This window comes from Mugil cephalus, chromosome 3 (genome assembly GCF_022458985.1).
Source record: "Mugil cephalus isolate CIBA_MC_2020 chromosome 3, CIBA_Mcephalus_1.1, whole genome shotgun sequence".
In the NCBI taxonomy this organism is placed as follows: Eukaryota; Metazoa; Chordata; class Actinopteri; order Mugiliformes; family Mugilidae; genus Mugil; species Mugil cephalus.
Genome location: NC_061772.1, coordinates 10,440,363 through 10,464,566, shown reverse-complemented (window position 1 = coordinate 10,464,566; position 24,204 = coordinate 10,440,363). Strand labels below are relative to the sequence as shown.

The window sequence follows — 24,204 nt, the reverse complement described above, 5'->3', positions numbered from 1 at the left end:
ATGCCCTCAGAAGGCCCATGTCTATTTTCTATTTACAACTGTTTGAGGCACAATAGAGACCTACACAATATTAGGAAGGTGGTCATAATGTTATGTCTGATTATTGTAAGTCTCGTTTTTGTCATAAGCTAAACTGGGATTTGAGGATGTAGACCCCAGCGCTGGTGTCGAAGGGTGGCGTCATACGCGTCTGGTGTTGCAGTCCGATCAGACACATTTTCCAGAAAATGCCTCAGTGCAGAGGAAGTAGCACAGTAGGGGAAAGTTGTGTGACCTCGTGGTTAACTAGAAACTGGTCATGTGTCAACACAACGAATCTGAGATGTCAGTTAGTCTTAGCTGACTACGATCTAATTGACAGACTACACATTAGAGACATACCATGTCCTATTATTTCTCCTAGCTGTACCACAAGTACGCACCTTCAATTCAGCTGCACAGTATTATTAATGTATACAACAGATTATATAGTCTCTAGAGTCAAATTATACTATATAATATATAGTACTATAGGATATAGCACATATGTGGACTCACTGGGTATAAATAAAACTGAATTGGCTGTCGGTAAAACGCTGAACAAGAAGAAGAAATGGATGTGGCATAAACTGCAACTCTTACAGGACATAAGCACATAGTTTGAGACATATTACTGATTTAATAGATATATACAGTGGTGTGAAAAAGTGTTGGCCAGCTTCCTGATTTTTTATTTTTTGCATGTTTATCACACCTAAATGTTTCTCCTCTCTTCTCTTCTCTTCTCTTCTCTTCTCTTCTCTTCTCTTCTCTTCTCTTCTCTTCTCTTCTCTTCTCTTCTCTTCTCTTCTCTTCTCTTCTCTTCTCTTCTCTTCTCTTCTCTTCTCTGTTGTGCAGGGCTATGTTTCAGTTCATCAAACAAATTTCAATACTAGTCAAAGATAACGCAACCACAAAATGCAGTTTTTAAATGGTTTTCATTATTAATGGAAAACAAAATCCAAACCTTAATGGCACTGTGTGGATTCAGGTCAGGACTTTGACTAGTACACTAGTATTTATTTATTTATTTTTAGCTATTCAGAGGTGAACTTGTTCGTGTGTTTTGGTTCATTGTCCTGCTGAAAACCCAAGTTTGCTCCATCTTTAGGTCACAAACATGTGGCCGAACATTTTTTGGTAGATAACAGAAACCGTGGTTCCTGTTTTGCCCCTCTGCGCTTCCACTGGCTGTGCAAGTCTCTTTGGCTTGTGCTCTATCACTTTAACCGGCCACACCTGAGAAAACTGAATAAAGGACCTTGGCCTAGGAAGGGGACTTTTCAGCTGCATGTGTTCACCACGTCTCACCTGCTGTCTTTTTGTTTTCTTTTCAGTGAAATAAACCCTTATTTTTGTAACTCCGTCATGTGTCTTCACTTTATGTTGCACCTCTCGAGCCAGGACGTTACATAAAGGGGTACAACAGTTCCATTTATCACAGCAAGTCTTCCAGGTCCTGAAGCAGCAAAACAGCCCCAGACCATCACACTACCACAACCAGATTTTACTGCTGGGATGATTCTTTCTGAAATGTAGCGTTACTTTTATGCCAGAAAACACACAAAAAAACACATTTTCACACTGCTGTATTAAAACATTTCTCAGCATAAAGCTATTTTATTTTTTGTGGGAAAATTTTGAAAATTTTAGTTCTTCGCTCAGGGTTTCCACATCATTAAGAAAGTACTGTACTTCCGCAGTGTGGAGCCACACCACAAAGAAAAACAAAAAGAAAAAAAAAACAAATATTGTAGAATTGTATTGTGGGTTTAATATCTTTATTATAGTATATACTGTACATAAAACAGGGCAACAATTTGATTCCTCAGAGACAAGGAAGAAAATACATAGGTTGAACTAGACCTAGTATCAAGTAGATTTTGACATCTGTTAAACCATTACAATCAGAGATGCAAATAGCTGAAAAAACATACTTTTAGTGTGCTGCAGTGCTTTATTAAAATAATAAAGCCACATTAAGTGAAAACCAATATGATTAAACGACAGAAAACACAAATCAGAGAAGACTCAGAGAAGACACAATGGTGAAATAAAATCAAAATGAAACCAAATAAATAAAAATGAACCAAAATAAAATTAAACTAATTTGTACAGGGACTCTTTAAACACCGTATTACACCAACAGCAAACCCAGGCAGTCTCAGTTATTTCGTCATAATGTGATGCATTTTTTTTTTATTCGTTCGGTGCATTTCCTTTGCCATCTGATTTAAGGTCAACTGACCTCAAAGTTCACTACAGAGAAAAGCACATACAGTATATACAGCTTGTATACTCAGAAAACAGCATGCCCACTGTACAGACAAAATACAAAAATCAATCAATCTGTTACCCAGGTTCTTGAATAGTTAGGAGAGTAGACTGGTTATACATTGGGATGGATTCAACAGGATTAGTGAACCAACTAGTCAGTGAGTAACTAGGTGTCTTTCAGTTGTTTACGGCCATCCTTGCTTTGAGGCGGTTGATTTTGAGAGGGAGGAGGCCGACCATCTCCTTGCTCAGCTCCAACTCCGTCTCCACAGTGGGTGACGCCTCGGGATGGGCCTCACAATACTGCACCACGTACCTAGACAACAGACAGGTGGAGGATTGAAACATAAACACCATGCAGAGTGTAGCCACACTTGTTCTTCACTTGCTCCTTTCTCTTCCACCAATTACATCTCTTTTAAAACTATTTTCCCTGCTACTTCTACATTTAAGTCAACCAATTATCATGCTCTGGCAGTGGCCTTTAAGACAAAGCACATAAAGTGTTCGTACTTGTAGTTTTCCAGAGATCTGTTGAGGTTTTCTAGCTGAGCAGTAGGTGAGGAGCCGATCAGTCGGCTGTGAAGTCGGGCCACTCTAAAGCGGGCAACCAGAGCTGGTCTGAGAACCTCCTCCTCCAGGTGCTCTGGAAACTTCCCTTCTGGAGAACACAGAGAGTCTAGGAACATCTGGAAGTACCTAGAGAGGAGAAGGTAACAAACGACTTAAAAGAGATGAAAACAAACGCACAAAGACACAGATATAAATGTGGACTTACTTGGCAGAGGCGGAGCAGAGACTGTTGAATTTCTTAATGCTGTGATTGTCTAAAGACTGTGTGTCTGCTTGTCTGTTGGCCAGAGTCAGTTTCAAGTCCATCATCTCACTGTAGGTCTCAGCCAACTCAAACATCAACTGCCTGCGGATCAACAGGTAGTACTGGGCGTTCAAGTCTGCAGATGATAGAGAGTCAGAGAAAGAACACTTTAATCGACCATTACGTAATTTCTTTTTTCCAATGCCTTCCACTTAGACAAGTCTTATGAAAATACTTTAGGAGCCAACACCGTCTTCAAGTAAATTTCAAAAAGTAAATATAAAGAGACAGCACCGTTGCAGATTGGCTCCAGCATGTCGACTCTTCGTTTGTGCATTTTGCAGCGGCGCTCCAGGTCCTCTTCAAAGAAAGCCAGGGCCCTGAACAGAGCACTGTGATCCTGCAGAATCTCTATGTGATCTGTCACGTATCCGTCCATCTGAAAGAACTCCTTGGCCTTGGAGCGGGAAAAAAAAAAGGATGTAGAAGGTCAAATGTCACCTGTTCACCTGGGATCATCAAACCGTGTTGCTCTGCTGTGTCTGTGTGTTCACTTGTATAAATGTGTGTGTGTGTGTCGTGCATACCTGTGTGACATAATTCTGTCCCACCAAAAATACAGCTCTGGCCTCAGTGAAGTCCAACGGGAGCAAACACAGCACCTACAACAAAACAGAGAGAAAACTGGGTTAAACGCACAAAGCATTTACTTGCACAATGGTGCCCTCTAAAGGAGACATCAAGTATTATAAACTCTTTATTGATTGTGATTTAGTAATAGTATCCCAATAAAACACACAGACCTTCTCTTCCAAGCTAGCAATGGAGTCAAAAGTGTCTTCAGAGCCAAACAGCATGGCACTCTTCCTGCCCTTTTCTTCCTCCTCCTCCTCACGTCTTCTCGCTCTCTTCATCTCATCCTGACGATCAGTATCCAGCTCACCAATGTTGTCCTGAACACAGACAAACACAGAGATCACGATAACACACAGGCGTGCAGACACAAACAGATAAACAGATACTACACATGAACAAACATGCAATTAGTGATTTGGTCATAACAAAGACTAGACCTATAGTGACGACGCTTCAAAGTCCGCAGGAGTTCTTTAGAACATTGTTTTCGGCAGATAAAGATTTCGTGGTTGGTATCATCAGAAATTACTAGCCTATAGATTTTATGAACAGCTGCAGCCATATACTTGTGAATACAAACGGTCCAGTACCTCCAGCAGCTTCTTGGAGTCCTGCAGGAGGTTGACGCAATATTTGATCCAGCATCGTGCGATCTCTGCTCTCTTCTGTCTGAGCTGTTCCCTGCGCTCGCTCTCTGTCTCACCTGGGTCAGACAGGAAGAGAATGAGATGTGAAGATATGGAAGAAATGACAAATATATCTGGATGACGGCAGAGGAGCAGGAGGAGAAACTAAGGGAGGTCAGGTCATAAACTAGAAGCAGGAAAAGCATTGCTTTGGTTGAGTTGCGTTGCACCGGTTGTGTTCTGTTTTGTTTCACCCACTGACTCCTTGGACAAGATTTCTTTTTTCCGGCAGAAATGATTCCGATTAAATACAATACATGTGTTTATTTCCCACACAACTTAAACAGAAGCATCTAAACAGCCCCTGAATCTACCTAATAGAACAATATGATTAAGATGGACACATCAATTCTGGCTTTGTTCATATTTTCACAAGCTGTTCTTTTTCTACCGCCATGTTTCCGTCCCTCCAAGAAACTTGGGACATCACCTGATTTTACAGTATGGGGAAAACATGAGCTGAAAGAGTGTATTTGTCCCAGACAGAGAGAAGTAGGATCAAGAGTGTACATGGTTACTAGGCACTAGAACGTTCCTATTTAAAAGATTATGAAAGGTTAACACCATCCCTCGACTGAGGCATTTACATGAAGCGTTTTTCGTCACGTCTCTTTGTCTCAGCTATTTTTAAGGGAATACCAGTGTCCACGTAAAGGAAGCAGCTGTAGCGGCTGGTAACGGGAACAAGTAAGTAACAAATAAGAATGCCACTCAAGTTATTTCAACCAAAAATATTAAGACACTTACTTTCCTGAGCTGCAGCTTCAGAGGGAGCCTCCCCTGCCAAACCTGATATGACAGTAGCAGCAGAGAGGCAATGTCTGCCTTCCATGTATCGGCCCTAGAAATCACACAAACACACGTAAAAACACCCTTTAATCACTTGAAACAAACTACTGTGACACCTGAAAATATGTTTGGATTAGAAAACATTCTTGTTTATAGTCAAAATGATTTGATTCCATTTAAATACCTGTAAAAAGCATGAAAACAGATTTGGTTTCTCATTAAATTACGCACGATCATTTTAGTTTTTAAGTTACAGATTCTTTCTAGTCAGTTTGAATGAATACACGTCGCACCTTGGTGATGTAATACTGCGACAGCGTGGCAGCGTTTAGAGCCCACTCCATCGGACTGAACTGATTTAGCTGTAGCTGTCTCTGCAGGGTGCTGTGGCAGTAGGTGGCAGCACGCTCAGTTTGACCTGAGAGATAAAAACGTGGTCAAAGAAAGAAACGCATTAACAGAGAATCTCTGAGCAAGAAGACATAACTTACAAGAGCAATTAACAAATCTGACTAAATCGAACTCACCAAGGTTTTTATAAACCTGAGCAAGGTAATACATGGTATGGGTGTAGGCCAACTCAAACCTGGAGGTATAACAAGAAAAATTGTGAGGATACAGAAAGAAAACGGACAAAAATATATATATGTCAAAGCAACATGAGAGATATATTAATATGAGTAGATCTGGACATCTGTTTTTGTGATTTATGAGGATGTTTTAAGGTACTTCTTGGTTCTTTCTTGGTGAGTCAGCAGTTTCTCCTCAGTAGTAAAGTACTCTGTCATGTCAGTGGGAGGACTCCCATCCTGAAAGAAACAGAATTAAAAAACACAATGTTGACGCTTTTCCTACTGTAACTTGTAACACACGTTTCCTGCAAGACCCTCGCTACCTTTACATGGCCCAAAAAGTACAAAGTATTTCCACCCACTGTGGTGCATCAGATCCGGCAGAAATAAAACAGAGGAAGAATCACAGTCACATTGATGTGACGCGAGTCATTCAGGAAGTCTCACCTCCTTCATGTAACGTTGGTAGATGGATTCTGCAGTTTCAAGGAAACCCTGAGCCGTCTCCGTCTCATCCCGGCCCGCCCAAAGGATGCCCAGCTGGTTCTGATAACACAAAGAGCAAACACATGAACATCAAGTGATCAGCATCACCTGACCTCCTACTACAGTAGGATGATTTATATTAGAAATAACGTTGCATCTCATGGACGTACAGAGATTTTTTTGGTAAATATACCAAATATACATATGGTAACATGACATAATTAATTGGTGCTTAATTAAATCAGTTCAATTCAATCAAATGTTTGAATATTACAACTACACGAAGTATTTTCGGTAGGACAGCTCTACGACCTGTTTGTAAACAACCCCCGGACTGAATAAGGGAGCTGGCAGCCAGCTGATCATTATTATATATTATTATATTTAAGTTAGTGTCGACAGTACCCTGACATGGATGAACAGCGACACATTCTCGGACGACACTCTGCATTTCCCCAGCAGTTTCATGCAGTTCATCAGATGCTCCTGCCCGGCTGACAGCTCCTCTGTATCGACGTGGTTGACGCCCAGGTAATACTCCACGGCCCCGAGTTTAGCGGCCCGAAGCCCGGCTGGCGAGTCACCGCAGAACCCCTGTCCGAACAAGTCCTCCTCCTGCCCGTCCACCGGCTGCTCCGTCGGCCGCTGTTCTGCGCTCTCACCGCCGCTGTCCTCCTCCACTTCTCCTCCATCAAAGCTCTTCAGCGAGCAGTATATCTCTCTGAGCAGCTCCCTGGCCTTATATTTGGAGCGGAACGGGTCGTTTTCTGGGTCGTTACGTGATTCTACATCTGTCAGATTTTGGGCGTTGGTGAATTTGTCGCAGATTGCCTTCCACTCATCACTGTTGAGGGACGCCATGTTGGTCTTCTTCTTTGTCGTCTCGCTGCCGCTGGGTCCTCACTGTTACGTTACTGCCACCTGCTGGGGGTTAACAGTCATAACTGCCCGAGTTTTTTTTCTTTCTCGTACATCGAGGAAGAAACGGATCGGTTATGATCGATGAAGGTAAGTATCTCCCCAAGAACGCGACAATGATGCTTATTCAATGTAAAAAGTTACAGTAAATAAAATACTTATATGATATATACAATTAAGTTTTGACAGAGCTGACCTGCTACTCTTTAATCTATGATTAATACATTTATCCAGCTCGCAACTTTTACGCAATGATAGGAGAAATTACATTAACCATCTTGCAACAATACAATGTTCTGCTGGAAAACCTTTGGACCTGGCATTCATGTTGGTGTAGATGGCAGGATGCGGCCTGAACAACCCAGAAAAAAACAAAACAAAAAACATGAAGAACAGCACAAGGTGTTGACCTGGTCTCCAAATTTACTAGATCCCAAACTGATCAAGTATCTGTGGGATGCACTGGAACAAGCTTGATCCACAGAGCCCCCTCCCCTCAACCCATAGGACCCAAATAACCCCAGTCACAACACTGTTGTCAGACATCTCAGGACACCCTCAGAAGGACCATGTCTATTCTCTGAGTCACACAGACCTACACACAAGTCTGCCTTAATAACTTATGAATGAATAGTATTAACTTGCAGCTGAGTTCAGTTGTGCTTTCTATTTCTGTTGATGTGTTTAGTGTTAATAAAAACACCGGTATTAGGTTACAGAGCAAGGGGTTGTTGAGTGTAAATACTACTTTAGTTATCAGGTGACATATACGATTTGACATTGTATATTTCACCTGAACAAAAGTACCTCTGCGAGCAATCAGACCCATTTTGTTTTAAGAACATTCAACACAACCACTCTCTGTTTATGTAGATGATTACATGGCCATTACCCAACAATTCGTCTGGCCTGGGAGATATTTGCTGGGGCATAAACAGTTCCCAGCGGAGCGGTTCCTGAGTTGGCAAAGTTTAACGACGCCAAGATACTCCAGACCAACTTCCTGCTGCAACATTTAGTGGATGGGGCACGCTAGTTGCAAGGTTGAACTTCATGAAAAACATTTTCAAAATTAAGTTTGTTAGAGCCAGTTTATTTTAACAAACCTGTGGAATTCAAACTGTAATCAGGGAAAATAATTTGAATATGATACAATAAATTAATGTGGAGAACACATGACAACACACAGAACATGTTTGGTCAGCATTGACAGAAGCAGCTAGTCTCGCCCAGTAACATGGGATTTTAACCTTAACAGTCACAGCTTGCAAAGTATTTATACTGATTTATAATGTGAGGTTTCACCACATGAAACTATGTCCACATTTGTTTTGTTCAAGTTATACATTTGTTTGAACTATTATTAGTTCTCATACACTTAAAAACAAGTCCTACTGGATCCTCACACACACACACACACACTTTCTATTTTGCTCCAGGACACAGCAGACCGCTCAGCCATGTGTGTTCTTCTGTGTTTATGTTGACATTAATGAATGAAGTCTGTGTGCTCAGCCATAAGAGTCTGCTACAGTGTGGACGTGCCATCAGAAAGTGACATCAACCTAAGTTTTCAATAAAATATTCTTAATTTAGATTTCTACGCAGGTTTCAGTGTAATCAAAGATATTACACCAATGACATGATATGAAATAATTTATGACCTTGTGTGCAAGGCAGCCAACTGTCAGGCTGGTTCAACGGGTGTATATTCTCCAACATTACATTTGGGTGTTGAATGTTAAAATTAAATCACAGGAAACCACCAGTTTTTCTGTCTCTGTAGTAAAGTGACTAAGACATTGTGAAGGTGATCAATCATGTTAACGTCAGGTTAAAAAAAAAATTGGCCTATGTGCAGTGGTTTCACTGGTTGGATAAGATGAGTAGATGCAAGGGTTCCAGCGTAGACAGCTGATGAAGCAGCATGGTTCCACCCTGCAGTCAGCATCCTGCACCTGTTTTACTCAACCATTAAGATCACTTCTTCTTCTCCATGCTGAAATAACAGGAAGGATTGAGTGCACACAATTAGTTTTTTCTTTATTCCACAACCTTTGGTACTCATGAATAGATTTTATTTCACTTAACTTTGCTAATATTTCTTTTCCTAATAACTTTACAGTTAAATACATACATATACACACACACACACACACAAACACACACATATATATATAAATATAAACTAATAACTGGAAAGATAAAAAAGGTCGTCATTGTGGTCATCACAGATACCAGGTGGAAAAGATGAAAGAATAAAGCAAATAAATCAGTACTGGCTCTATTTATTCAAGCACTGTGCCCACATTGGGATTTGAATCTGGTCAGGCAGGCAGTTCAAAACTAGACCCCGTCAGCAAATCTATTTGTAATCATAAGAATACAAAATATTTCTCACTTGTATTTGATGAGACGACTTCCCTGGATAAGTTGTGCTGACTCATTAGTCAAATGGCAAGCAAACAGTAGCCAGTTGCGTGGCTGCACTTTGTAGGCGAACCTCATGAAGAGCAGTGAGTAGCAGCACAGAGCTGAGAGGAGGAAGAAAACACACAACATGAGTGTATTGTTGTACACAGTTTCACTCTGGAGACTGTTTGCTACAGCTCTGGGGATACAGGTCAAATCCTGACCCACCTCTCTAAATCTGCACACACCCAGTACAACAGTACAGGCCTGTAAGAGTATTGCGTGTGCACTGCATGCATATTCTGGATTTATTTGTACATGCATCCGTATGTCTTACCAAAGGTCATCCTGCCACTGATAATTTCAGGGCTCTTCTTCATATCTGTGATGGCAGCTATAGGAAGACCCCAGTTTGCCACAGGACCCCAAAAATGCTGCAAAGGGGAGAAAATAAAGTTTATAAACAGAACAGAATTCATATAACAAAGAATAATGGTGTCAAAAATACCCAAACAGAACACAAATATGACAGTAAAGATCGGGACATGACGGACTCAAGCTAACAGCCAGAAACAGATGCTTAGGATGTTGAGGACTTACCGTGCTGTTGGATGTTTGATGGCACATGGGGGGGGTAGAAAATAAAAAGAGTTAAATCATGTGGGCATAAGAGAGAAATATATGCACCAAAAAAAGACAATGGAACTGTTTTTAATGAAAGATAATATTAATATAAAGAACACAGATCCTGCAGTACTCATCTGTGTAATCATGCTTTGTCTCCATGTATAGTGAGCTGGCTGCTATACTATTCATAAAGAAAAATGACAAATTTATTTGTGAGAGGATGGTGCCCATGGTTACACTGGTATTATAAAGAGCCTCCCCCACACCTGCAGTGCACCTGTTTACCTTTCTACTGTTCTTTCAAGGTGCTCCTCAGGGAATAACTGAGAAGAGAGATAACTGTGCTGTGTATCTTTGAGAAAAACAAACAAAGATGGCCTCTTGCATCACCATGTCATAATTTCGCCTTTAACCTATTTCTCTGAAGTGGCTAATCTGTGTCAGGTAAGCACATCACAAGAGCACCATGTACACATTAACCAACGTCTTGACAAAAGGTGATAGAGTATAATGCGTCTCTCTTTGTTACTTTTGTCTCTAAAGTAATTTTAGTGGGCGTTTCTGAAGAAGCTGACACCATAAAAAAACTAAACCAACGAGTTTATGCGGGTTCTCCCTCCATAAACTTGTCCATAAGCCCCACTACAGATAGAACAGTCGTCCTTGAAAACTACCCGAATGAAGCTATCGAGAAATCCCGGGGCTCAAACTAATTTAATTTAATTTAATTATGAAATGTTGTTAAAACCGTAGTAAAACCGGCCAGGACCAACAACTCTGTGCAGTCACTGAAAATGAGCCAACTCAACCAGCTGTAACTTGACAAACCAGCTAGCTATATTAGCATCCGTGCTAATAGAGGGATCTTGCCGCTTTAATACGTACCTCATCAAATATTCCCTGAACTCCTTGCTCTTCAGGTGGTCAATTGCTTTGCGTGCAATTGTCCCCGCCATGGTTTAACTTTAGTCCAACCTCCGTTGACCGAGTACAACACTCTCTGTGCAGTGGTTGAAGGGCGACTGCAAGCTCAGCTCACTCAGAGGACGACTGGTGGTCAACCACAACACTGGCGCTTTACGACAATGTCGTAAATTTGCAGCCACGGCGTTTGAGGAATGGTTTCAGGCCGTGAACGGAGCATCCCATTAGTATTTAGGCTACAATCAATGGTATGTTAGACTAGTTTAGATAGATACTTTATTTATCCCGAGAGAAATTCTATGTCTAGTAGTTTCATTACATAATAATAATAATAATAATAGTCTTATGGCCTATACAAAAACATCGACAAAGAATATGTTTTATTATGTAGAACCTGTAAAATAAATAAAAAAATATAAAATATACAAAAAATAGAGAAGACTAATTTAAAAGTTTAAAGACTGTTGTTGTGTACACAGTAACACCATCAGCAGTGTGTGAGAGGTTATTCTCTCCTCAGATGTCTAACAGTACAACGCACCAAGCTGGTACGTTAATAAAGACATAATAAAGACAGCTCACTCTTCACCCAAGAGTTTCAACCAAATCCGGGAAATCTTTTAAGAAATGGGTATTTGTGTTCAACTGGAAAATATATATATATCAGAAAACTCATTTAGAATGAAACAAGAAAGACAACCCTGGGCCAAATATATGGAGTAGTGGTGAGGAGCAATTCAGCCTTTTTCAGCGAGAGTTTCACCGACAGATTTGAGCTTGAAGCAGTGGGTCAGATGAAAACTCCCTCTTATAATATCCTGTTAGAACATCCTATCTACCTACTTTCCAACAGCAAAAAACACCACAGCAACTCTCGAGTCCATGGTATAGATCTGATTGTCCACTTCATTGTTCAGTTTTTAGTTCAGCTAGGGTCCGAATCTTTGTGCATTAAATATAAATAATATGTTGCAATTTCAGCAGGATAAATGAGATCGTTCTGACTTTTCATCTTAGCATGCAAATAGGTCAAACAGGTCGCTCAAAAATGGACATGTTTGATTATCAGTGCTCAAAATTAGCATGAAACTGATGTAAAGTTTTCAGGCTTCAGCTTCAGTTCAACGCTAGGGGGTGCTGGTCCATTATTTAAAGCTGAGAAGTGCGACTCGGGGTCACACTCGAGTTTATTTCTGACGCTACTTATTCACTCGTCATGGCCACGTTTCTGTCTGTAGTAACATAGAATCACTCACATGTAATAGCGATGTCGAAAAATAAAAAATGATCACTCCTCTCTGGCTTCTCTCTAGTTGCTGATGCTCTATATATGACAGGCGCAGCGCCACAAAACAGGACACAGTGCGCCATCTGCTGGTATCTTATGTTACATGTATTCACTGATCTGTTATTTTAATATTTATCGTGGTCTCAGTCTGCGTTTGGATGTGTTAGTTTGACTGCATATTGCATTTTAGGTACTTTCGTATTATTTATTTATTGTATTTTGCACTTTATATTATACAGACAATGGCAGAATCTAATGTATTCACTAGTTTAATTAATCCATATATTTTATTGTATTTTAAACACCTTGTATTCTTTTAAGTATATTTCACTGTATTGCACAGTAATCTCTCCTTTGCAGACTTCTGTGCAGTAACCCCGATATTTATTCTCCAATTCACCTACACTCAGTAAACATATTTGCACTAACATGAAAACTATTTGCATTATTGTTTAATGTTTACTGTTTTAAAAATGCCTCCTTTAAAAATTCCTCACAGTTCCCGCTATATTCATTTGTGTGCTACTGTGTGTTTTTATTATTATTATTATTTTAGTGCAATAGTCTTGTCGTGCCTATCTACATGGTCCAGATCTGTGTCTGGTTTGTGAACACGCTTCCTGACGCCGCCTTGCGCGTTCCTTTCCATCCGCGTGCCCGTAGCCTCGCTAGTGTGTCTGCGTTGAGGGACTCCACCAGGGAAGAAATGCCGTCAAAAATCATCGTTGAAACCGAGGAACAAGAAATGGAAACCGAAGTGGACACTATTGCGGAGGCCAAGATCCTAAAGGTGAGGAGAGTGGGTCATGTCGACGTGGACAGGCTGAGAAAACACAGTTTTGCTCACACGACGTCCTTCCTCCGGCTGGTCCTTGTTTGGCAACATGTGGCTCAGCATGCTAACCTCAGCTAGCCGGGTAGCTAACGCCGCTGAACTGTCAGGGAAAAAACGCAACGGGAAACGAGTACACATGTTAAATCTGAATATCAGTGTTATGTTGTAATCAGGGACCATGTCGATATTCATTTACTAAGATTATTACACAGAATGGTAACGCAGTTATTTGGCCTAGCTCACGTAGGAGATCACGTGGCATGCCCATGTGTTACTGAGCCGATCTATAGACCACATGGATTTATGGGTTGACAACATGGGAACCATCAGAACCTGCGTACACGTGTGTACAGTCCGCACAGTGGACGCGAACTGATGACGTGTTATTCAGCTGGACTGGTCAGCTGTTAGTCAAAAACAACCTCCTTAAAACAACGAACTTCGTTGCAGGCGCCGCTAATTGTGCCATTGTTTTTATTTTAATCCACCTTAAGAGTTTAAAGTCTTGTCCAATATATTTAATATTTGTTGTGGTGTCAGTCGATCTTTGTATGGTATCGTTTGTTTATTTGAGGTGTTTTCGGTTTTAGTTCTTTTTAAAGGCACTGCTGTGATGGGTATTTGGCAGTTTTATTGTATTATATGGACAATGACAGTTAAGGCTTTTCTAATTTCATCTCATCTTAAGTGAAAAAAAAAAAATAAAGTGGATTTTGAAGGGTTTTTCCTTAAATCAAATTAAGTTGACCAACACAGAGATCATATCAAATGGCCCCAGATCAAAACCGTAACTGTAGTTGATCAAGAGCAAAACTTTAAATGGTTTAAAAATAATAAACCTCAATTTAAGATGAAAAAACACTTTTTAAATGTGTAAAGCAATATTTATACAAGTAAATAAGGGTGTCTGCAGGTACTTAAAATCGATAAAATTAGCATGGTGCAATTTCAGCAGCTGTAGTTGATGGAACATATTTTTTTTTCTCCATTTTCTGAAAAATAATAAAGAAAAAGAACAAGGAGGGCAAGAAGCTGAAGAAGAAGCAGCAGGAGTTGGAGGTGCAGGAGGAACCAGACTGCGATCCCCCAGCACCTAAGAAGAAAAAGAAAAAAGACAAGCTGGCAGCGGACCAAGAGAACGGCCACATGGACGAGGCCACAGACATGAATGGCAACAGTGACCAGGCTGAAACACCAAAGCAGAAGACTAAGAAAACCACAGAGGGAGACACAGAGGTCAGTACTTAATTGCTTATATCTAGCTACCAGTTGTCAAAGTTCCCTCACCAAAATCCTAAGTTTAGATGTAAACAGTGAAATCTATCTATCTATCTATCTATCTATCTATCTATATGTTCACCACACTCAGAGTAATAGAATATGTCTTGTTTAGCAGATTATTCAAAGTGTACTTAAAAGATAAATGCATGTTCTGTCAATGCCCCAGTGGACAAGGTCATTCATTGCAAAACACTTCGTCTTGTCTTGTGTATTAGAAAAAGAAGAAGAAGCAAAAGAAACCAATTGCAGAGGAAGCAACCAATGGACATTCCACCCCAAACACCCCTGTTCAGACTCCCATCCAGACACCGTCCCAGTCAAGTGAAGACTCAGCTAGTGACAGCGAAAAGGAAACGGTAAGATTTGGAACGGGGCTGTAAACATTTCTTAGCTCATCCCAACTTCAGCACTGAAAGTTTACATTTCCACTCAGAAGCAGTTCAGATGAAAGGTTTGTGTGAATATTTACTATGTTTGCTCCCTGTGGTGATTTAAATAAATGATTCTGATGTTTCTCTGTTTTTATTGGGAGATATCAGTCTGTTGGACACTTGCAGCGGCGTCTTTGAAACTCATATTCTGTTTGATGTTTAAGACACTGTTTTTGGAAGCTGATGCCAAATCTCTCTTTCTCCAACTGTTGGGTTAGAAAACACATTAACAGTACGTCTTTTTCTTTATTTAGGAGGAGACACAGGAGCAGAAAGAAGGGGCATTCTCCAACTTCAGAATCTCCAAGGTCACTATTGATAAGCTTAAAGGTAAACGTCATATTCACATTTTCATACCTTAATTGTTTTGACATAGATCTAGAGCAAAAGTGTTACTGGTACAGCTTCAGATCCTGATATGTTCACTTTACAATTTTAGTGTTGAATTTAAACTTTACAAAATTTTTTTTCCTACTGTTACAGACTGAAACAATAAATCTAATAAACAAATTATTGATCCCTTCTCTTCCTCTTTGTCCCATCATCCTACTTTCTCTTCCTCTGTCACCTTGCTATCACTACGCGCTCAGCTCGGGGAGTCTCTTACCTCTTTGACATTCAGGTTAAGACATTTAATCCCATCTATGATGGTGAAGACGTAATCGCCCAAGCCCGTACAGGAACAGGAAAGACGTTCTCCTTTGCTATTCCTCTGGTGGAGAAGCTCCAGAACGATGCAGTCGAGCCAACCAGAGGACGACCTCCCAAGGTGGGCACAGATACACGCTCACACCAATTACTGAAAGCTAGCATCTGTGTTTTTGTGTGTGGCTGAGTTTCTTATCTTTTCTGTCTGTCTTCAGGTTCTGGTGTTGACTCCAACCAGAGAGTTGGCCATCCAGGTTGCTAAGGACTTCAAAGACATCACCAAGAAACTGTCAATCACCTGTTTCTATGGGGGCAGCTCTTACAATCCACAGAGTAAGTAGTGATCTTCAACCAGTAGTTTCAGAGTGTATCACATTCGTTCTAGTTTTATGGGTTCAAATACTCTTAGTCGTGTTATGTGGACTCTTTATCCAGGTCCTCGGTTCGGCCTTTAACTGAAATGGCCTCTTTTTCTCACCCTCATCCACTGGGCCCCTCGATACCCACCACCAAAATCTGCGAAAACAATATATAGTTTTCTTCTTCTTCTTCCTGAATTCAAAGCTTTCCAAATATATCCGTATCTTTATAGACAGTCCATGTTAGTCACTGAACACCCTCAGGCTGTGACATGACATGCATGAATTTTCATATGGCTAAGTTCGGAAAGCATAACTATATATAAAATAAGATGTCTGACATTATAGTAGTATGTGATTATGACTGGAAGTGTATAAACCTCCTAATCGTTGTATTTATTCAAACTAAACCTTTTGTCTATATATCTATGTCTATTTCAGGGTAAACAATTAAAATAGAAATAGTGTAATGGAGCTAAAATGTGAAACTAATGTGTTCTGCTGTTTTTCCTACGTGTCTTTTACATTAACATTAATACTGTCTTCCTTTACTCCTCTCTCCCTGTCTAGTTGATGCGATCCGTAACGGCATTGACATCTTGGTTGGAACCCCTGGTCGCATCAAGGACCATCTTCAGAACAATAAACTCAACCTGTCCAAACTGAAACACGTGATCCTGGACGAGGTAGACCAGATGTTGGACATGGGCTTTGCCGAGCAGGTGGAGGAGATTTTGGGGTCGTCATATAAGAAAGGTAAAATAAACTTGTCTGTAGGTTTTGAAAGTAACTACTGCTTTTCATTTAGTACATATATGTTTATTCATATTAGTTTGTCTGTCCTATATGCTGATGTCAATTAAATTACTGCTTTTGTGTAGTCTTAAATGTAAATGTGTGTGTATGTGCTCGTTTCTAGATGACGACGCCAACCCACAGACTCTCCTCTTTTCTGCCACTTGTCCCCCTTGGGTGTACGATGTGGCAAAGAAATACATGAGACCAGGGTGCAAACACGTTGACCTGATTGGCAAGAAAACACAGAAAGCTGCAACAACTGTGGAGGTAAGTGTGTGAGAGAGAGAGAGAGGGGGGGGGGGGGGGGGGGGGGGGGGCATCATGGATGTAATTTAACAGGAGTTAAAGCTGTCCTGAGGCCCTGTTCATATGTGCTTATTAGAATTCATTAGTGATCAGATCAAGTCAACAGCTGAAAATACTTTGTTCACTTTAAATGCGTCTTCATATCCAACCCACATTTTTGCAACTGTATGCAAATAACCACCCAATATTTATTTGTATCCATATTGTAACAGCTGCTGTCTCTAGATCTCTACCTGCCGCTGTCTCAGGGCCATGTTTGTTGTTTGGGGACATGATTTTCAAATTTTGGAACAAGCTTTTAATTCTCTCTCAGCAAAGTCTCACACGCTCCGTGATTATGTTTGTTAATATACAGAGACCTGCCCAGAGCTCAGATTACAGCTTGAACCCTTGAAGTTTCCATACGGTTACACACAGGGTTGTGTTTTTACTTGACAATTTTATTTGTTCATTATTGTTTAGAATTATTTATTAGTTTGTTTACAGCTACAAGGACATAATACTTTAAAAGGCTCTCAGTACTAATGAACAGCCATCACTTATGATCTTTTTTACTTTTTAGGCAATCGTTTATGTTAACTGTGTTCTTTTCTGAATGAATGAGGCAAAACTCAGCTGCAGGAGCACCCTGTAGGCACGTAGGTTATCCTGTTTTGTCTAGTTCACACTAGATGGATAGATAGATAGATACTTTATTCCTCTCTATGAGAAATTCACCAAAGCAGTGCGGACACATAATCCTCCTTCACACGTAATCTCGCATCTAAGGCCTGTAAGGTCTGAGAAGAATGTGGTCACAGGTGTCTCAAAACCACCTCCAAATGTGGTGTTCACACCTTTACTTATTGCTGGCCTGTTGACATCCGATTAATCAGAAAGGATGTTAATACCAGGCCTGAACAGGGCTGCAGGTCTTTGGTACGCTCTTACTGTTGTCTGTATGCAGGGTCAGTTAAAGCAGAAGAGGCTGTAAAATAAACTCACATTTATCTCCATCAGGAAAGCACAGTCAGTTCATTTGCAGTAAAAATTGCCGTATTAATCTTTATCCACACCAGCGGCTTTGTAATGAAGTTAAAGCGTGTCAGCTGAACTAATGAATCTGTCACTCTCTTGTTTTCCTTCCCACTTTGCTTATTCTTTTGCTCTGTCCTTTCTTTGCCTCTCTTTGGTTTCTGTAGCATTTGGCCATCGCGTGTCACTGGTCACAGCGCGCTGCTGTGATAGGAGACGTGATTCAGGTGTACAGTGGCAGCCATGGCAGAACCATCGTCTTCTGTGAGACAAAGAAAGAGGCCAATGAACTTTCAATGAATACATCCATCAAGCAGGTGGAGGCACATACTTGGAAAATACACGTGTTGCCTTGCTTCTTAAACATTGTATTTTCTGCTCTATATTCTGAAGTGCTCATTGCTTCTTTATTTTATTTGCATGTTTTCAGAGTACCCAGTCCCTCCATGGTGATATTCCACAGAAGCAGAGGGAGATGACACTGAAGGGCTTCAGGAATGGAGTCTTTGAGGTTCTGGTTGCCACCAATGTTGCTGCTCGTGGATTAGACATTCCTGAAGTTGACCTGGTGGTTCAGTGTTCTCCACCCAAGGTTTGACTCATTGATATTATAGTTGCATAAACTGATCTTAAAGTACAGATTTTGTACACATTAGACAATGCATATAGAGTTTTAGTAGCATTGTTGCATGAAATATAAAGCCTAATAGTTGTGTTACCTTGCACGTTCTCTAAAAATGTGTCTGTCCCTGCTGTTGTCAGGATGTGGAGTCGTACATTCATCGTTCGGGACGTACGGGCCGAGCAGGCAGGACTGGAGTCTGCATCTGCTTCTACCAGAGAAAAGAAGAGGACCAGCTGCGCTATGTAGAAAACAAAGCTGTAAGTGTCTTTTTGTTTCAGGTGGAAGTAGAATACATTGAGATAGAGGAGTGACAGGTTTAGTTGTTTGAGCTTCGGCGTAAATAAACAATGCTCTCACTCACATCAGATAGACATAGATAGAAATGGACAAGAATGTAGAAAATGAGATAATCAAAAGTAGTGAACACAGATAGATGGTTTGATTAAAGAGGCCAGAAGAAGGTGCTGCTGTGCTACAGCGGGTCAATAACCAGACTAAAAGAAATGCTGTGTTTTCTATAAATTGCATTGACTAGATTTTTTTTTTTTTTTTTGGTATTGTTCCAGGGTATCACATTCAGGCGAGTTGGCGTTCCCACTGCAAACGAAATCATCAAGTCATCAAGCAAAGACGCTGTCAGGTGGGTATTTGTGGAGAATGAGAGCCAAGGAGAATGAAATATCTTTTGTTCTGCATGTATAAATCTTTAATTTATTATTGTTGAAACCTTGGACTCTGTCAGCCACAGTCAATGTAGAACTTAATGAACCGGTGTGGCTTTAAACAGTGCCTGCACAAAGCCTCAAAACCAGCGTTGGATTGTTATGAATTTTCTTCCCTTTATTGTGTCCAGATTTCTGGACTCTGTTCCAGTGACAGCAGTCGGATACTTTAGAGCATCAGCAGAGAAGTTGATAGAGGAGAGAGGAGCTGTGGAGGCACTAGCTGCTGCACTGGCCCACATTTCTGGAGCCACAGCTTTAGAGCAGAGGTCGCTGCTCAACTCTGATGCTGTAAGTTACAGATGCACACATATTGTGCAGCAATGCGCTAACTACTTTGTAACAGCTGGCACCGGTCACCCTCACTTATAAAGCCTATTTACTTTGTATCTTGTCATTGTGTCTTGCCTCATGTTGCGCCTGCCACAAACTTGAAAGTGTAACACTAATAGTTGTGTGTTTATGTTATGTGCAATACCTGTAGATTCACCGTATGTGTTTGTGTTTTTTCTTTGCAGGGTTACACCACTATGCAGTTGGTGTGTTCCCAGGAGATGCACAACCTGGGTTACGCCTGGAGAACCATCAAAGAACAGCTCGGGGAAGAGTTTGAGACACACGTTCACAGAATGATCTTCCTCAAAGGCAGAACAGTATGTACACACACAGACATACTCCTATGTGTGGCGTTGTTGATGTGTTTATACAAGTTAATATAATATGCAATATATTTCCATTATTTTTAGGACAAATAAGGGTTTTGTTTGATGATGTGTACTTTTGTAGGAAGTTTAGGATACAGGTTTCAAAGACTTGGGCCTCAATCATAACCGGTGAATGTTCTTATTAGATTTGACTTCAAATTATAATGTCGTGCAAAACACGGAAAACACCCCAGAGTACCACATCAATCATAACAATTGAGTTGGCAAATGGAAACGGAAACAAAAGAAACCCACTGCTAAATCAAAATGCAAATAAAACAAACAGTAAAAGTCTTTTTACAAAACAGTATTTTTAAAATGTGAACTGAGCCATTCCAGTCACACAATAAGCACAGAGCTAATCACAGCAGGTAAACAGAAAAAAACATCTGTGCATCTATGAAACCTTTTTGTATGTGTGATGGTTCCTTTTATGACAGAGAGACATAAACACTCATCATCTCACCTTTGTTTTGTTTGTAACAGGGCGTTTGTTTTGATGTCCCAGTTGATAAAGTCAAGCAGATGCAGGTGAGAACAACAGCAAAACCCCACATCTGTTCACCTCGTGTGAAGGACTGTTTCATTATCCTGTATCAAATTGGTGAAAATAAATGAAAGTCGAAATACTGGGATCGGGCTGCTAGAATGTTTCTCACTCTGCTTCCTCCCTCACCAGGATAACTGGACCGATGGCCGCCGTTGGCAACTGACTGTAGCCACAGAGCTCCCAGAGCTGGAGGAGAAGCCACACAGTAACCGCGGCGACAGAGGCAGCGGTTACCGTGGTGACAGAGGAGGGTTCAGGGGCGGCAGAGGACGGAACTTTGGGGGAAACGGTGGCCGTAGCAACGGGTTCCGGGGCAATGGTGGCGGTGGAAACAACAGAGGGGGACACAAACGCAGCTTCAGTCAAGCTTTTGATTACTGAAGTGCCAACCTGTCGACTGATGAGACTGGCTGCCGCTCTCCTGTGCTGGCAGCGGTTTTTATTGGCTGTCAGTGAGAGGGGCCGGTGTGTGGCTGGTGAAAATCTATCACAATACACGCTGATACAGATACATCTGAAAAAAATTCAAGTTACCACCTAAAACACGATTAAGATCAAATTATCTGTGAAGAGTCTGTAACACCATACCGCTGGCAGCCGTTTTGTAACGCCTGATGTGTGCTACTTTAAAGTGGTGCGTTAACTGAAACTCTTGGAATGACATGTTCCTAAAAGCTTGAGTTCCACTGCACGATGTAAACGAGTCAGATGCCATGTATTGAATGGCATAAAATCAGAAGCATTGGCTAAACAACCCATAATAGAAGTTAAGTATACAATTACAACATGAAAGTTGGAACATGCCATCCATGTAGGTTTTAGGTGACGTGTTACTTTGTTTTTTTTTTTATACTTAAGTTATTTGGGGAACTGTGGCAGCAATCGCACTTAAGACTCTGCACAAAAGAGAAAAGACTCACAATTCTGACCTAACAATTTGTAAACTTGACAGTTGTTGCAGGACATGATTACTCTACATGGCCTGGGTAGTTTGCGGTACCACGAAGGTGCTGTTACACTGCAGACGCTGTGTCATGAGTTTCTGTTCTGCACCCACAGGGCACGGTGATGAAATGGGTGTTAACCTTTACAGCAGAGCTCTGGGTCTGATTGCTGCATTACCCTCAGCTGAAACTTATCTCCCCAAAACTAAATTGGATGATTGCTTTGCAATTGCCTCTATTTAATAACTGTGTCTACTGCTACCATTCATTTGAATGAAATGACTATTCATTAAAAAAGGTCAACAAACGTGTGTGTGTTCTTTGAAAAATGCCTTAAAAATGAGCATATGTGGAAGTAGGAGCATTTTAAGGAACCTCTTCCAGTCTTACTGCTTTCAGCATTGTAATAATATCCTTTAATACCAAACGGTCTTATGAGTGTTGTTTATCCACAGTATTAATGTTAAGTTGAATACCAAAGGGAGAAGAAACATTGTCACAGAACAGAAAGTTTTTGGAACGATAAGTCACATTGAACAAACTAAAACCCCCTTCCACATCCAGTCCAAGGATTCATTGTGATGCTAAACAGTTGCTCATCTACAAAGCAGCAGGGCAATAGTATCCACGCATAGAAAATAAGCAAAAGTAAATTCTGTTTGAAGTGGTATGCATTATAGAAGTTTAATCATTAATAATGACTTTAAAAAGCTAGAAACAATGTTTTCTGCCTCCATGGCAAGTTGAATAAGCACCTCTGTCTAAAATCATTAGAACATTAAAAAGCTATGTTTTGTTTTTAATCTTACCAAAGGACATAAACTATTCATGTTCATGTGTAGTGTGCGTTAGTCATGCCTGAAGAGGAGTATGCCCATGATTATGAATGAACCCTTTTCATATAGGAAACAAAAAACTTTATTTCATTATGCAGTTAAGATTTTCTTTTACAGACTTTTACAAGTTATTATAATAATTATAATAGTTTTCCACAGCAAAATTATACAGGCATTTTTCTTTTAAACTGCATTGTCATGATTAGCATACATAGTTACACTGATATGTCAAGTATTAAAGTATTAAAAAAGCAAAACAGTCAACAGCTAAAAAAAGAGTAAAAAAAGATTCAATGGTAAAAAAGTATTTTTTTTCTGCAATGGCTCATGTAGACATATATCATCCTTGCTAAGTGCTCATATTTAGATTAAAAGTCTGACCAAATGTTTTGCCACCTGTTATTGGAAATCCAGCACATTACTGTGATTCACTTCACTGAAGCTGACGCAGACGCTGATACCAACAGTGTGTTCTGTCTGTTTTCTGTAAAAGAGTTTATTTCATTTGTTTTATTTTCCACTCATGCAGTGGGATTATTACAAAGTGGAATGAAGAACCTGTACAACATCCTCTATCTTTAGACCTTGAATTCAGATAATAACATCTAATTAGCACATGGACCTGATGCATTCAACCATACTTCACACAGAATAAGTACAAATCTAGAGAGGGATAAATAAAACACCTCAGCAATAAAGCTGCTCTTTCCTGTGATAATGTTGTGTTAAACCCCACATCTTAATAATTCCTCATTTTACACTGTCAAACAAGGCTTATTGAATCTGTTAGAACTGATTTCCCCTGAGCCGTTGTGCATCCCCAGCTGGATAACACTCAAAATCTAGCTGGGAGGCAAAACAGCTGCTGCAGAATAGATGAAAAATAAATGTCCTATCAAAGAAAGTTGAAATGCGCCGTCTACAAAGACTGCTCCTCAGTTTAGCATCTATGTAGTATTATCCTGAACAAAATGTGCAGCATTTTGAATGCTGCACATAAAAATTAACTCTCAGTAGAGGAAACCGCTCTCAGGTGGGAAGAGACTTGCTGATTTGTTGCTCCTGATGATGCCAGTGTGGGATATTGTTGCGTGGTACAGCTGGTTGTGATTGTAGCTGCCTACAAGTCATCACTGGTAATGACAAGCCCATTGGCAGTGCGGTTCTCCAGAATGAAGCCTTCGTCATCCTCCTAGATTACAGAAAGATGCAAACATAGAAAAATGATCTCACAGGCTTCAATACCAACTAGATCCAAAAACATTTATTGGTTTATATGTAGCAAAATATGTGCAATATTTAAATAAATAAATAAATAAATAAATATAATAAATAAATATTGCACATATTTTAATTTCATTTCATTTTAAATAGTCCAACCACGTGATAATTGTTTGTGTCTGTTGGTTGTGTGAGCTAATACATACATCTTCATAGTATATAGTTTTCCACATTATACATTCTTAAAGTCATTGTTTGTATTTAGAGTTATATTTAAAGATATTTGGAGAGCCTTGACTGGAATGTCTGCGGATAAATGGAATTTCAGTCGTGAGTTTGACGTTTATGTTGTGATTTAGGTGACTTGGCTCAATGTTAGTTAAATCATGTATCGGTTTTCATCAGTTGTTGTTCAGTCCATCTCCATATTTCCACTGATTTACTCACAATGTGTGTTTTAAAAAAAACAAGGCTAATACG

The 24,204-nt window shown here is 40.2% G+C and overlaps 4 protein-coding genes across 4 annotated transcripts in view; 1 reads left to right on the top strand and 3 right to left on the bottom strand.

Moving 5' to 3' along the window:
* Window positions 1-1,782: 1,782 nt before the first annotated feature.
* On the bottom strand, window positions 1,783-7,181 carry LOC125005848 (kinesin family binding protein). Its single transcript, XM_047581482.1, has 13 exons — window positions 6,687-7,181; window positions 6,243-6,341; window positions 5,953-6,032; window positions 5,751-5,809; window positions 5,517-5,641; window positions 5,182-5,275; window positions 4,339-4,451; window positions 3,916-4,065; window positions 3,700-3,774; window positions 3,407-3,569; window positions 3,074-3,248; window positions 2,809-2,994; window positions 1,783-2,611 (listed from the first exon to the last, which is right to left on the bottom strand). Exons 1-13 carry the CDS (start codon window positions 7,140-7,142, stop codon window positions 2,473-2,475), a joined length of 1,914 nt encoding a protein of 637 aa, XP_047437438.1. The 5' UTR covers window positions 7,143-7,181; the 3' UTR covers window positions 1,783-2,472.
* A 1,090-nt stretch (window positions 7,182-8,271) lies between these two features.
* mpc1 (mitochondrial pyruvate carrier 1) lies at window positions 8,272-11,315 on the bottom strand. Its single transcript, XM_047581402.1, has 5 exons — window positions 11,124-11,315; window positions 10,212-10,215; window positions 9,949-10,045; window positions 9,601-9,733; window positions 8,272-9,198 (listed from the first exon to the last, which is right to left on the bottom strand). The coding sequence occupies exons 1-5, from the start codon at window positions 11,192-11,194 to the stop codon at window positions 9,180-9,182; spliced, it is 324 nt and encodes a 107-aa protein (XP_047437358.1). The 5' UTR covers window positions 11,195-11,315; the 3' UTR covers window positions 8,272-9,179.
* Window positions 11,316-13,024: 1,709 nt separating this feature from the next.
* Window positions 13,025-21,974, top strand: ddx21 (DEAD (Asp-Glu-Ala-Asp) box helicase 21). Its single transcript, XM_047581472.1, has 16 exons — window positions 13,025-13,240; window positions 14,294-14,521; window positions 14,782-14,922; window positions 15,252-15,327; window positions 15,588-15,766; window positions 15,861-15,978; window positions 16,575-16,760; window positions 16,924-17,069; window positions 18,290-18,439; window positions 18,553-18,714; window positions 18,885-19,004; window positions 19,314-19,387; window positions 19,601-19,760; window positions 19,988-20,122; window positions 20,660-20,704; window positions 20,853-21,974. The coding sequence occupies exons 1-16, from the start codon at window positions 13,034-13,036 to the stop codon at window positions 21,102-21,104; spliced, it is 2,379 nt and encodes a 792-aa protein (XP_047437428.1). The 5' UTR covers window positions 13,025-13,033; the 3' UTR covers window positions 21,105-21,974.
* The window catches only part of chs1 (chitin synthase 1), a 23,004-nt gene continuing 20,601 nt past the window's right edge, over window positions 21,802-24,204 (bottom strand). The window contains exon 35 of the mRNA XM_047581473.1: window positions 21,802-23,695. Coding sequence (XP_047437429.1) covers window positions 23,624-23,695 — 72 coding nt within the window. The 3' untranslated portion in view covers window positions 21,802-23,623. The remainder of the gene's footprint in view (window positions 23,696-24,204) is intronic.

Coding starts and splice junctions, on each gene's coding strand:
- mpc1 (XM_047581402.1), bottom strand. CDS start 11,194: ATGGCGGGGACAATTGCACGCAAAGCAATTGACCACCTGAAGAGCAAG. Junction 9,734..9,948: donor CAGTGGCAGGATGACCTTTG/GTAAGACATACG, acceptor TCCTCCTCTCAG/CTCTGTGCTGCTACTCACTG.
- LOC125005848 (XM_047581482.1), bottom strand. CDS start 7,142: ATGGCGTCCCTCAACAGTGATGAGTGGAAGGCAATCTGCGACAAATTC. Junction 5,642..5,750: donor TCAGGTTTATAAAAACCTTG/GTGAGTTCGATT, acceptor TTTATCTCTCAG/GTCAAACTGAGCGTGCTGCC. Junction 4,066..4,338: donor ACTCCAAGAAGCTGCTGGAG/GTACTGGACCGT, acceptor GTCTGTGTTCAG/GACAACATTGGTGAGCTGGA.
- ddx21 (XM_047581472.1), top strand. CDS start 13,034: ATGGTCCAGATCTGTGTCTGGTTTGTGAACACGCTTCCTGACGCCGCC. Junction 19,388..19,600: donor TCAAGCAAAGACGCTGTCAG/GTGGGTATTTGT, acceptor TATTGTGTCCAG/ATTTCTGGACTCTGTTCCAG. Junction 20,123..20,659: donor TCTTCCTCAAAGGCAGAACA/GTATGTACACAC, acceptor TGTTTGTAACAG/GGCGTTTGTTTTGATGTCCC.